At 35.8% G+C, this 14719-nt stretch overlaps 1 protein-coding gene across 1 annotated transcript; it reads right to left on the reverse strand.

Annotated features, from left to right (window-relative positions):
* Window positions 1–6343: 6343 nt before the first annotated feature.
* Window positions 6344–8102, reverse strand: LOC149195951 (uncharacterized). The gene is made up of 3 exons (XM_089408073.1): window positions 7928–8102; window positions 7519–7802; window positions 6344–7030 (listed from the first exon to the last, which is right to left on the reverse strand). The coding sequence occupies exons 1-3, from the start codon at window positions 8100–8102 to the stop codon at window positions 6344–6346; spliced, it is 1146 nt and encodes a 381-aa protein (XP_089264199.1).
* Window positions 8103–14719: the final 6617 nt, after the last annotated feature.

Below are 14719 nucleotides of genomic sequence, written 5' to 3' on the forward strand. Positions count from 1 at the left end.
CAATCGTTATTAGTAGTAAGTATGACTATGGATCTCATATCATGCACACACACACACAAATATGAACATATACACATTACACAACATATACACATATACATATTACACAACATCATGACTTCCCATCGTTTCCCCCAAGCTAAGGAAAACCACAATCTGGGTGGTCTATGTATGTGGATTTGTAATTAATATACCTATTAACATAACCTTGAACATTTCCTATTCATATATATGACATAAACAAAAGTATCTTAATCTCGCAATGATAAAATCATCAATTATCATGGTTTCCCCTCTCCCAATTAATTCCTCACACAACCAATAATCTCCATACATGCATTAAATTCATAAAAATGATTAGTTATTCTTCCATGAAAATGATCCCTAACAAGAACCTATAAATTTCAATGGAATTTGTACACCATTTAAGCATTGCCATGTTCATGATTATATATACACACATAATCACATGTGTCGACGAGATCAGATTTTAGAGAACTCCATACATCTATGCAAAGCATGTATAGAATTGAAACAATATTTGCAAATGTGGCCAAAGTAATTATTTTATCTAAATTCCTCACTTTTACGTTATTTCCACCACCAGTACATTCAATGGTTATTATGCTTGCTACGATATTCAACAGTGTATTTAAACTCAACATTTTCTTCACTTATGTTGTTTATGTGCCATTACACAGCCATAATATTTTTAAATATAGGTAGCTTATCTTGCTACTATGACGGTTCTCTACCACATAGCTATAGGTTTGAAGGACATCTTTCATTTCTTATCCAAATTATGATATATGGAATGAATATGAAGGTGTCATGGTCATGCCAAGCATGCATTTCCCAAAGCTTTTCAAGGTTACCTGAAACCATTCAATAACCTTAAATATTTTTTTATCATGGAAAATGAAATTTCTCTTTTATTTTATGTCTTCCTCATTTTTTCCACACCATGGTTCATTTTTATTCTCATGGACCAATCAATCCCCCTAGTTGTTTTATTTATTTTTCCTATCTTCCACTTCCCTCTATTCATATACAAGGTTTTATTGGGTCACATATTTATGTTGGGTCCTACTCAACTGTCTATTGTTGTTGCTACAATGCCCTCAATTTTTTTTCCTTTATTCAAACTTTCGAGCCTCCCTTTGATCATGTGAGCTGTCATTTCTAGTTGTTAGAATTATCCCATGATTGCTTCTTAAGTTTATAAGTCCATTTTTGAAGGAATTTCAAGTGTTATCTTATGTTACGGGAAGTGTCATTCCTTCTCAAAGGTAATTATGGCACACCTTTAAGAGGTTTATTTAGTGCTTTCTTTTATGTTAATGGATTCTATCTATCATAGTGATATGCACTGGGCTCATTTTCAAGGTATTGCACACTTTCTTATTACAGTCAACAATTATGTCGAAAGGTGTATCCTAAGTGTCTATGGCACACCTTTAAGAGGTATATTTAGTGCTTTCTTTTATGTTAATAGTTTCTATCTATCATAGTGATATGCATTGGACTCATTTTCAAGGTATTGCACGCTTTCTTATTACAGTAGACAATTATGTTGAAAGGTATATCCTAAGTGTCGCACTTGAGGTAAGTGTTGTGTTATCATCGTTTCAATGGATACATGTTGATTTTGGGTGTTCAGTGTTTCATCATCATGTGGTTGGTCATTTTTTTGTGTGATCATGTTCAAGTCTTGTTACATGATCTGGTCTCATCTTTCTTCCTTACTGATCCCACACTTAGTCAATATTGGAGTTTTTTTATCTCCGCAACTTGGTCGAGAGTCAATATTGGAGTTTTTTTATCTCCGCAACTTGCTCGACCAAGTACCTATATTTCTACCTCTTAGAACTATGTACTCTATAGTCATAAGCCACAGTCAAGTATCATCTTCCTCTTGGAAGTTCATACTATGCAGTTACAACAAACTACCTCCATCAACTGTGTATTGCACAATCTCAGTGCTCAGTCAATGTCAACTGCACTTTCCCACTACACACTCCTTGCCCAGTCTTTCCCCACTACGTATTGTGCACTTTCAATTAGTCATCAAGCCATTTCTTAGCCTTTGCAGTGCTCAACTATGGGATGCATTGACCCTCTCCTTCTAGAACTACGCACTACTAGTCATAGTGAGCAAACATGCATTCTCTTCCTCCTTAACTTCCCTAATTGCATAGTCATACCTCCCTATCTTTCAGCCACTTCACCCTACATAGCAACATATCCTAGACCATCATTGCCTGCCTCCTTCTCCTATCCACAAAGAAATCCATATGCCTCCTCCTTAATCCTACACACTGTCCCATCTCAGATAGTACGTTTCATGAGAAATAGGACAGACTAGGAGATTTTGGGAATGATGTCATCTTGTCATGAGTGAATTCCACTTGAAGGTATTATTATATTGACATGACAAGATGATGCTCAAGGAGGATGTGAAAGAGGAGCTACAATAATAAACTCATGAAGTTGAAGACACAAGGAAATCATCAAGCAAAGAGATAAAGGGACAATAGATCAGGATAGAAGAATGAAGATCAAGATCATATGGAAGACTCTATATCATAACCATACTCTTGGAGGATGAAGGTGAAGTACATGCAAGACCTATTATGAAGGTGTGAAGATAGCAACAAGGAGAAAATCTTAGCATTAACACTCTACAATGAAGTTCCATGTCACTATTGCCAAGACACAACTTCTCAAATTGTCACCATGAAACTCATATGTGTCATTGTATTTTGCCACAAGTAATATTGTATTTTGGAAAAATGTGAAAATGTAAAATGTGTGGAAGCCTAAGGGTGATACACAGAATGTGAAGACTTATGTAGAAGCTCAAATGTCTCTTAGGAATTAGAAAAAACATATGGGAGCTCAAGAATCATTAGGGAAGCTCAAGAGCCACAAGGGAGGTGGAAAGTCACTTCATTTGTTATATATGCACCCTCATAGCTCAAGCAAAGGACTTTTCGCCTTGGCTTCTCAAGCTAGAAATAGGAGAGAAGATTAGTCTTTTCAGAAGCAAGTAGTGGCTTAATAGTAATCCCTTGAGTTTATAATATTAATAATCTCTTGGGTGTATAATATTAATAATACATTGTTTATCCTTTGGGTTTATCATATTGATGACTTGGGTTTATTAATCCTTGGGTATATAATATTTTTTCGGATTTAAAAATAAAATGAGCAATATATATACATATATATAAATAATATTTAATAATTTAATATATAATCTCCAAGTAAATATAAAAAAGATCCCAATAATTTTATTAATAAATATATAATTATTATTGACAATAACATAATGGTGAGAAATATATATTTTAAATAATAACTAATATGATAATTTTTAATATAATAACAAAATTTTATGTACTAAACTATTATTATTTAAAATGTATAATATATTTTATTATATTACTATTATATTATATTATATGATGTGATATTATAATTATTATATTGTGTTATATTAAATTATTAAATTGCATTATATATGGTGATACATGATTATTGTGTTGCATTGCATTATATTCATACGGCACCTAAGTGAAGTCGTGGTTCTCGAGACGAGCCACTTTCGATACCGACAAACCAAAGTCAATACCACCAAACCCAAGTCATGGTTTTCGGCAGGGTCTTTACATCAGAGAGTTTGGTTTCAAATCAAGTCAAGGTTTTCGGCACCAATAAATAATCAGTCGATAGAGTGTTTACTTTATCGTATATAAAGTAGCTACAGCATAGGTAGAAAGGTGAAAATATTATATAGAAATAACATCATCATGTCAAGGTTAGAGTGTTCGGTTTCTCGTATATAAAGTCGCTACAGCATATGTAGAAAGGTGAAAATATTATATAGAAATGAACACAACTTATCATCACAACTTCACAACATGAAATAAATGGCTGCCCTTTCACATGAGTCCTCCCGCCGCTTCTTGATCCGGTGAATTCTCGTCTTCTCGTTGAGAAATCTCACTGAGCAGAGTACATTTTCTTTTCTTTCTTCTTATCGAGCGGAAATTAGTAGCCTAAATTATTTTTAATTCTCTGAAAGAGGTCCAAATAATTTTGATCACATGAATTCTCTGAAAGAGATCTAAATAATTTTGATCACATGAAAGGGACCTTTCTCGTAGACGTACCTTCGATTCAGATGGAATTCTGATTATGGTTGAGGCACTATTTTGACTCGGATTCATAACGGAGATGGAGGGACCCAGTGAGCCACGTAAACAGGTCTGGGCAACCTGCAATCGAGGTAAGCTCGGCGCAACTTATCATCACAACTTATTATCATAAATGGTAAAACCTCAATTTTACGTTGACACTCTTAATTTGTGTGGGGCATAAATCGAAACTCAAAGCAAATATATGGCAAGAGCTAACGAGCCTGCCATAGGGCATTAAATCCCTGTATGGAGGCGGGCTCTACCATGGATGTCGATGGGGTCATGGGCGCATCCATCCTCCATATATCGTTAATCCAACAAGAGCATCATTCCGTTTCCGGGAACGCGGGAGCTGGCAATGGGACCCATTTTCAAACCTGCCCTCACGCCAAAAGACCATTTTCATCATTCGCGCTCCCGTTCGAACCTGCTCTGCCTCTGCAACCTGTCTGGAGGAAACACCGCCTGCGCTAACAGTTGCAACCACCTCGCAGGCAATCCCGAGCGTGAGGTAAATTAAAAATCCCTGATCTGATCTGTAAGGTTTTTTGTTATATACAAGTTCTTGTTGCAAGCGCTGTTAAATGGGGACTTATGATGCGGAGACAAGTCATTCTTTACTCGAAAGCATGTTAAAAACATGACAGTGAGCCATTATACCTGTCTGAATTGAAGGATGCATGTTTCTATAAACCTCTTGCTTATCATTACAAGAGTATCAGATGTGCAATGTATCATTAACCCACCAATGTTGAAAACCAGTATAGTGTATGCAACAGAGTCTAGGTGCAACCAAGACTGGATCCCACCCAGCTTGTCAACCAGTTTTTAAGGCCGGAAAAATATCAATCTAAAATGCAACCAATAAAACTCTAGATTTTATTTACAAAAGCATAATCAAAGTGAACATGATAAGGGACATCATGCTCTCACATTCCAATTATGCAGTTTAGATAATCTGCTATCCTTTGCTTGTTATCACTGCATACAATAAGCACTAAATAAGCATGATGCATATGAAAGCTCACATTAGTCGTGAAAATAGCAGAGTAGAATCAAAATGAGATCAAATGTGCTTACACGTTAATATTTTTCCTTTAGTTGCATATATAACTGTGATTATTATCTATGTTAGCAAGAATGACTGTTGAACATCACTTTACATTGGAGGTAGCAATACTTCAAAGCTTCAAGTTGCTTAACGCTCAACCACTTGCAACAACTTCTAATCCAACTGAGATTTGAGCCAAACCAACATGGAGGGTTCTCAGTGATAGGATCCAACAAACTAAGTTCTTCACTGTTAGCTTTTTAGGAGTCTTGTTTTTGTCCTATTGGGGTGAGATCCAATTGATGTATTAAGCTTATGGTGAAACTTCGAACCTATAGTCTTGGTTTCAGTAACCTTGGTCATAAGTAGTTGTAAGCAGTAGTAGTCCACATTTATGTCAGGTGTGTATTTTAATTTTTTGTAAATTGTTATACTGAGATTTATGTAAATAATAATAATAACTTAATTTTAAAGTCATTACCAAGCCAGATAATAAACGGATTATGGTATGAAACCCTTAAAATGAAATATATGCCAACAATGCTTTAGATATATTTTCTTAAGTGAGGCAATTTAATACTCTAAATAAAAATTCTAAATTTAGTAATTGTTTTGGACTTCATCTGAGCATAAAAAAGTGGAACAAACTGATTAAAGTTGTATAACAAAGTGGGACAAACTGATTGAATTTCCTTTCATTCAACAAAGATGCTAAAGTACATGGCAAGCTCCTGTCCTTAAACTTTCCTTTCCTTCAATTCAAGCCTTATATTACATTAAAAGTATTATATTGTTACAACCATTCAAAAAGTAGTTCGGACAGAAAGAGTGGAACTTCTGATTAAAAAAGAGGTGGGCCTTTTGCTAAAAATAGCATGGGACCTAAGATAGACTGAATATCTGTGGCATCCAATCCTATTTTATGTCAAAGGTTGTCTCCAAAGAATCAAGTTGTACATGATTTTGAAGCTAAAACGAGAGATTCAGAATATGGTTTGAAAATAACTATAGCCAGATAAGTTGTACATGCAGACTCGTATAAAAAAATATTTAATCAGGGAATGACAAGCCTTTCTATAAGACCATGAACTCATTGGAATTGTATGTCATTTGAGTTGAACCTTGGTAGGTAGTCTGAAGTGGTTAAGCCAGTAAAGTAATCTTGATTAAAATCAAGAAACGTTATTTGGTCTAACTGAGGGAAGGAATTTTGTAGACCTTCCGTACTGAAATTATACGTTGATTGTGGCTGCTCCTGCAAGAAATTCTCCAGTCTGAAGCTACTTTGAACTTCTTCTTTCTCCGAAATGGGATCTGAAGATGATGATGGCTTGGAACTGCTAGAATCAGTATGCAGTCCTGAAATTAAATCCGTTGAATTGTAATTTTCCCATTGGTGGTCGATGGAGGGGGAAATTGGATTGAATGTTGTATTCTGTACTGGAGCCTTGAGGGTACTGGCATTGAAAGGGTTTGATGTATTTTGGAAGAAATCCGGGTTCTGCAAATTGAAATTGGAATTCATGGGATAAGAACGAGGGGGAACCACGTTGTGGCTTGTTGGAGAAGGTTCCAATTTCATCAGACGGTCAGAAGATGGGTTGTTCTGTTCAATTCCACTGTGCTCAATTGAAGTTGAGGAGGGTTGATTATCCATATCCTTTTCATCGATGGCTTCCATTGGTACAACATCATGGGAGCTTTCCTTCTGCCCTTGTGCTAACTTCTCAGCACTGATCTTTTTGTTGTATATTCGACAGAGAACCCAATCATCCAACTATATTAAGAAGAATATTTTCAATTAGTAGACACAAAATAAATGACAGAGCAGACAAGAAAATATAGAATGCAGTCCCTAACTTATATTTCATTCTCTAACTATTTTCAAATGGACAAATCCAAGACAAGGGAAAACAATTCCCAGCCTTTGGGCCTCAGAGAACTGATAGAAAAAAATACAATAATTCTTCCCATAAAAAATGCAAATCCAAACATTCCACTGACAATAGCTTCAATTGAGTAATCAATAATTTAAGTCCCATGTCTTTTATTTCTATTCCAATCCAATACAGAACCAATATCTGTAATTGAGGAATCAAGCATTCATCACCAATATCCTTATTGCTAATGCCCATATGAGAAAACAGGGGAAGAAACAGAAGGGGGAAAGCATGGAACATAACAACCAGAAGCTAAATTGACCCAGCGAATTGTATTTCCAAAACTACCGACTCAAGACCTTACAAAGAGGACAAAAGAACTTACTCTTAAGCTGCCTTTCTTCCTTGCAAGTCTGCTAACATCAGCAAGATGGTATTCGTGCATGATCCAATTCATCTTTGTGCCTTTGGGTGATTTCCCAGCATAGAAGACAAGAGCCTTCTTGATGCCCACTCGCTTCTTTCCACCTTTAGCAGTAATGGGCTTATCAGCACCTGTAGCTTTCCAGTATCCAGAACCAGCAGCCCTATTGGGCCTTGATCCATTTGGGTACTTTCTATCCCGGGGAGTGAAAAAATACCATTCCTTCTCTCCAAACAGGGCCTTCTCTGTAAATAGAAAAAAATAAAAGAACAGGCTCTTCGTTAAGTCCTGAAATCCATCTGATCACACCTTCTATAATCTGTTTAGAAATATGGGTACAAGGATTAGAGGGGAGAAATGAAAAATATACCTGGAAGCTGCCATGGATCATATTTGTAGAGATCCACTTCTGCTATTATAGGAACAGAGATCATCTGAGAGGCTGCCTTCTTGCACAAGTAATGCACAACCAACTCTTCATATGTAGGGAAGAATCTGAATCCAGGAGGCAACTGTAAGTCAGCCTCTGCATTTCTTCTACTCATACCCACGGCTATGTTTATCCTAGTGTTTTCTTCTCAATACTCCTGAGATGCTCGTATAATCTCTACTAACACAACATATAATAAAAGATGCATCATTACAATAATATTTCAATCTAGAAAACCTTGTCATGTCTGCCTAGAAGTATATTTTAAAATGGCATTTTCGAACAATAATTTCTGAACACAAGCTAGGGATACCTTTCAGTATAGCCACAACTGGAGATGTTGCAGGAGCCAATTGTTTTTCCCTCTGGTATGGAACTGCAGGAACTGCGGGATAAATGGCAATCAGTCAAAGCCACTGTGAAATCAGACATTATAACATCATCTTATAGCAGCACTAACTTTTCATACTAATATTTTGGAGTTAGGACAATTTTGACACCTTCATAAGCAATACACTTCAAAAGGTAGCAGATATGGGTTTGGGAACAAAAACATTTACCATTTTCATAGGACTTTAGCAAATGCAGCCAGCTACGCCTTGGGTTCAAACAGTTATGTTGGTAAAACTCAAAACTCAGAAAAGTTCTTGTGCAACATCTACTAAGTAGCTTTTGTGCAAGAAGTTCTTGTTTCAGGGATTTGGATAAAGAACAATGAGGTGGGGAATCTTTGCATACGACTTGGAGCTAAGAGATTGAGGGTTCTGTTTTAAATTGAGATACATAGACAGAGGTTTCAGTAATAGGGTTGGGTCTTTAGAATATAAACCCATGTCATGATCCATATTTATCAAGGAGTTGTTGGATTTTCTTTGCAACAGATTTTGCATGTTATTATGTTTCTTTCAGCAATGTATTGATTATACCAAGATGAAGCATTTGAAAGTCTATAATACTATTTTGTGCATGGGTAGGAAATATTGAAGGGGAGATAGGGAATTATGCTCTAAATGTGTTTCTATTTGGTGGGGTCTTGAGTGTAAATTGTACACACTACAAAAAATTGCATTTCAAGTGGTGTTCAATATTTATAGCATGAACTGTTGCTCATATGTTTAGTCAATATTCGTGTTCCGTCATTTGTATAGAGATTTGAAGAATGAAGAAGTGGGACTTGATCAATGAGTTGGAGTTTGAGGACCTAGAAGTAATGATAGAGTTTTCAGCAGAATATTTGACATGGACAGAAGTAGCAGGAGACCAAGTCGCGATTATTCCATATTGTCGACTTGAGGATTTTATAAGTGGAGAGCAAATGAGGGAAAGTGAACCTACTCAATTTGTTGCTAAAACTCGACAAATTAAAGCTGTGAAGGATATCAAGAGGACAAATTCTTCAACATATCTAGAATATGTTGTGTGAGTCTCTCTCTCTCTCTCTCTCTCTCTCTCTATATATATATATATATATATATAATTTTGATTTTAAGTTCACTATGTCAAACATGCATAGATATTTAATTTAATTTTTGTTAAATTCTTGATCACAAATATTGGTGTGCCTATGGTCCAAATCATGTACAATCCAGCAATGTAGCTAAACCTGGATCTAAAACTAAAAAAAGTCTTCCACGTCACAACATCAAAGTTGGTTGTCAGTGTCACTTTATTATGCGACGACTTGCTCTTAGACCAAATGATGTTGTTCTAATATATACAACATGCAAACATATTGATGACAAAAATGTGGTTTTTCATGGAAATGAGGCAAATGACATGCCCAAGAAATTCAATTTTGCACCGCATTTAACAGAGGATATACGAACTATTGTTGAAGATTTGGTTCATGATGGTTTTAATGCTATAATGATCTGGGAAAAATTTATCTTTGATTTAAGGTATGGATCTGGTGAGTTGTTCACAGGGGCACCTCGAGATTCTTTCATGACAAGAAAGGATGTGTCAAGCATGTACAATAATATCAAGAGGCTAGAGTATGTGAAGCATAAAAGTGATCCAATGAGTGTCGATTGTTGGGTTAGTGAGTGCCCAGAGAGCTTTTTCTTCTACCTACAACAAGATGTTGTTAAAAACATCCCTTTCATTATAGACATACAAACTAAATGGATGCTTTCAATGATGGTGAAATACTCACACAACAACATGTTATCAATGGACTCCACTTTTAGCACTAACAAATATGGGGTAAACATATTTACCAAAACTTCATTTATTCAACTTTATTTCAATGTCGTCCTCTTATATGCTTATAATCTTGTTTTCTTATTGTAATGCAATATCAATTGTACACCATAATGGCTTTTGATGATCATCACAATGGGATTCTAGTGGCATGGGTAACATCATCACAGAATGGTCCTCCTGATATTTATAAATGGATGTCACAATTATTTTCAAATGGGAAAAGGGAAAACCCAGATTGGCATGTCCGAGCTGTCATCACAGATGATGCAACAGCAGAAATCGAGGCATTAAGGTGAACCAGTTTTTTCTTTTTAGAAGAGATAAAAATCAATAATGTTCAAGGATATTCTCTTATAATGTTATATTATTTCAGGACTTGCACAAACTGCACATTATTATTGTGTGTATGGCATGTCCGTAGAGCGTGGTTGAAAAATGTTGGAACTAAAGTTAGGGGAAAGGAAAATAAAGTCTGTATCTTCCGTGCTCTAGGATTAATCATGCATTCGTGTAAAGATGATGCATCTGTGCAACATGAAATTCAAAGTTTCTTTGATGAATTCAAAGAAGAAACTGTGTTTTTGTATTGTTTTGCAACCAACTGGTTAAACAACAAGAAATTATGTAAGTTTCTTAAAGTTGCATTTTATCAGTTTATTTTGTAATTGACCATTTTCTATTGTTTCTTCGCATCTAATATATGTTTTTTTTCCAGACATATGGGCAAAAGCATATAGGGACTTCCCACATTCCAACCAGGATACTAATAATTCTATCAAATCTTATCACCGTTATCTAAAGCAAAGGTACCTTTGTGAGAAGAACAATGCGTCCCATAGAAGGGTGGATTGGCTGTTGCACCTATTATTAAAAAAGGTTGAGTTGTATTACATTCACATGCAATGTCTAAAAAAAGCTGGTTTTGTCCGAGCTTCAAAAATTGAGCAACAAATAAATTTTAGTAAGTGCAAAGCAAGGAATATCCCAGATGAAGATTGTATGGCTGATGGAAACAAGGAAAGTGAGTATTTGGTTCGTAGCCAAACTATGGCAACTTGTGATACATGGTATCATGTCATCTATAAAGGGCTGAACTTAAACTTTTGTAATTGCAAATGGGCCCTAAATGGAAATATTTGTAAGCATATTTCAAAAGTTGAGATGGTAGTGACTAGCAATGTTTCAGGGGGCAATGATTTGCCTAATGTCTCTAGGTCTATTACATAAAGACGTGGATATTTACTTGATTTCAATGAATCGTTTGTAATGACCCCAGAAATTGAAATGAACCTTCCAGCTTCTCCTTCCACTGATTCAACCATTGTAAGGCCAGATAGCGCCCTAGAAATCGATGAGGAAATTAAACTTGTGATTTCATCAACTCATAAGAAATTGAGGGGTTTATTACAAATAACACCCACAACTTTGGAGCAGGCATATGCACTAAATCAATTGGTAGAAAATGTAAGCCAAGAGTACAATAATAAGAAATTTGATGTTGTAACTCCATCCAAGGTCACTACCAAGAGGCGACATAGTTTCTTGAGCCCAAAAAAAAAAAGGGGGCAAAGTGTTCCTGCGTTGAAATCAAGAAAATATGGACCACAGTTTCTAAAGGTTGGATGGTGTCGTGGAAGGAAAAGAAGCATGAATGAACAATTGGAGATTTCTTCTATAAAAGAAATCAATCTGGACCACACATCTAGAAGGGTACAAGGTTCTATTTTACAAAATACTGGTATGGAAATATCAATTGATGTATCATTTTATGTTAAATTCAAAATATCATTATCTTCATCTCCTTCAATGCAATTGCATAACAATGTGTTTTTTTTTTTTGTTACAGCTGAAGATTCCACATCTCATAATACTTCAAGTTGTCAAGTTCATTTATTTCATGAGAATAATGTGGATCCAAATATGGGGGGTTTATTGATTCCTTTTCCATTTGATTCACCACGTCCACCTGTCCCGTTTGATCATCGAACCCCCTGGTTGTTTCCGCCAATTGCACCAAATTCATTCATTGGGCAGCCTATCTCAACCCATAACATTTTGGTTCCACACCCTAGGGTGATGCCCCCTATTGTACAACCAGTCAGATTGTATCACCGCTTGCACTCTATACAGGAAATAGTGGGTTAAGAGAACAATCAAAGTGCCAGCAATCAATGGTGAGATGAAAAATATTCGAGTTGATGAGTATTCATGGATATAATATGGGCATAACCCTATAAAGGGCTCTCCTAATCCAAGAACATGTTGTGTGCATGATGGGTTGAAAATGTTTCTTGATATGTACAACATTATCTAATTTCAATTTTGTACGGTTATCGTATTGAGCTATTGAAATCTTTTTGTTGAACTCAAAGCATATAAAATCTCAGTGTAAATGTTGGTTGAACTCTAACAAACTCCAGGAAAAGTTTATTTGCCTTTTTGCTACTATAAGCTTGATACATCCTTTTTGGATAACAATATAGTGTATTGTACATAAAGGTAGAATTGGAACTCTTATATATCAGGCTGGCTCATTATTGTAGATGTTATTTTGGCATGTCGCTACAATACAAAATAAATTTCAGTGAAAATTGATGAAAATTATTGACATGCTCAAAGTCAGTCCTTTGGTGTCTGGAAATGATTGAAAATTATGGAGTAAAAACAATTATTGTAGAGCTATGTTGCAGGAAATGTACCCCCTGCATACCAGGCACATTTCGATACAAAAACTCCAAAACACGGCTGAAGCACGCCTAAAATACATTTCAGTGGGGCTGAAAAAAGTATCTTATTGCTTCTTACTTTTGGAGCAAAAACTGCGTGACTAGAATTTTTGATCTGAAATAAAAAGGTATCTTTTAAATCATGAATCTATATTCTAAACCATAACGTTAAAACTGAAAATTTCACTATTTACTAATTTTAGGGGTCACATTTCCATCACATTTCTGTTTCAAATTCAGGTTTCCATTTCCCCATATCATGCAGCTTAGTTATAGAGGTACTCCTTCTTCACAAAATTTCGTCATCCAACATTTTCCTTGGTCGTCCATGGCCACATAGTAGGTGTATTGTCTCTTCCATCTTATTTAGAGAGATCCAATTCTGCCATTAGGAGACAGTCCACATATGGTGAAGAAGGAATCTAAACCCCTTCAGCCATTACTTCCCTTCTAAACTTATTGGCATCCTCTAATTTAAAATGACCATACTCAAAAAATTCTCTCTCTTCTTGCAAAATAGTATACCATCTAATACTTTGTTTGGAGACAGAGTTTAGTCCAATTCCTAGCCTGTCCATTTTTTGGTTGGCAATGGCTAGGAGGCCAAAAATTTTGGCTCAAACAAAGGGTGTTAGAGCTAGCAATCTACACATTGGGATTTTATCATCTGGTAAAGAATTCATTGGTTGAGTTAATGCCTTTCTTGAAAAACCTTAAAGTTAAGACCTAGGGAGACTCGAACAATAGCTTGCCCTCAAACTTCACAAGAGGGGACCACCACAGCTGGTGATCATTAAATGACATGCCATATCTGAGAAACTAATCCTTCTAGGAAAGAAAAATCTTAACAGCCTCACAAGCCTTCCAAATGCTCTTCAAACCACAGTTCATCTCGTTATCAGTTACCACAAGGTGAGTTTCCCCATATTTCTTTTGAATTCTTTTTCAGTTTGACCATTTTTCATCACTTCCTAGGCCTCCATAATGATATTTCTTGCTTAAACATTGGGAGTTATAGATAACAAGCCCAAGGATCCATGCTTGCTGACTTACAGTTTACATTTCCATTTCTACCCATTTGCATTTGCCCTTTTCGCTCAGTTTCCCTGCATTTTTGATGGCCTTGGAACTATAAACTATTAGTGTATGTGGGGATTTTGGATTAGATCAAATAGGGAATGGTGGTTCTAACTTCTAAGTTAGCTTAGAACATCGTTTTCTCTAACTGCAATTTAATTCTGTTGAAGAGCATTGCCATCATCATGGGGAGGGGTTGGTGGTTCAGTTATGCCAAGTAAGTTTTTTGATCAGTTGGGTTTTTGTGCCAAAATATATATTGGAATGAAAAGAACCTAGATGATCCTAATGGTGTTATGGCCAATAACCCAACTGCCCAAAATTCAGTGACAGTTGAAACTAATCTCGCCTTGCAAATTGTTTGATCCATGCTAGGATTGGATAGTGTTGCTTTGACAGATGATTTATGATTTCATGTTTGTTATTGCAACTAAAATCCTTCGTAGCCTTCCTTTCAGGGGAGGAATCAAACAATTGCCATTGCCTGTTTCTTGCTATGGTTTTGTCATTTCTTTTGGTCAGTGTATTCAAAGTGTTTCATTTTGGGGTTTTATTGCTTTGCTTCCTCATGATATGACTTTTGGGCTATTCTTCAGTAGGTCTGGATGGTTTTATAGTTGCAACAAAAAACCTCTGAGGATTGCTTGCATAGTGATGTTGGCATGAAATGATCAGATGCTCTATTAAAAAGACAGGGTCTCATTGTATAGTATTAGAGACCGCA

This window comes from Pinus tabuliformis, chromosome 2_2 (genome assembly GCF_031772625.1).
Source record: "Pinus tabuliformis cultivar Carrire ecotype Pingquan chromosome 2_2, CPIR1, whole genome shotgun sequence".
Classification (NCBI taxonomy): domain Eukaryota; kingdom Viridiplantae; phylum Streptophyta; class Pinopsida; order Pinales; family Pinaceae; genus Pinus; species Pinus tabuliformis.

What these genes read in the sequence shown, in the direction of transcription:
- LOC149195951 (XM_089408073.1), bottom strand. Translation starts at nt 8,102, where the DNA reads ATGAGTAGAAGAAATGCAGAGGCTGACTTACAGTTGCCTCCTGGATTC. An exon ending in TGATCCATGGCAGCTTCCAG is followed by an intron (nt 7,803 to 7,927) that starts GTATATTTTTCA and finishes TTCTATTTACAG; the next exon opens with AGAAGGCCCTGTTTGGAGAG. An exon ending in GGAAGAAAGGCAGCTTAAGA is followed by an intron (nt 7,031 to 7,518) that starts GTAAGTTCTTTT and finishes TTCTTAATATAG; the next exon opens with TTGGATGATTGGGTTCTCTG.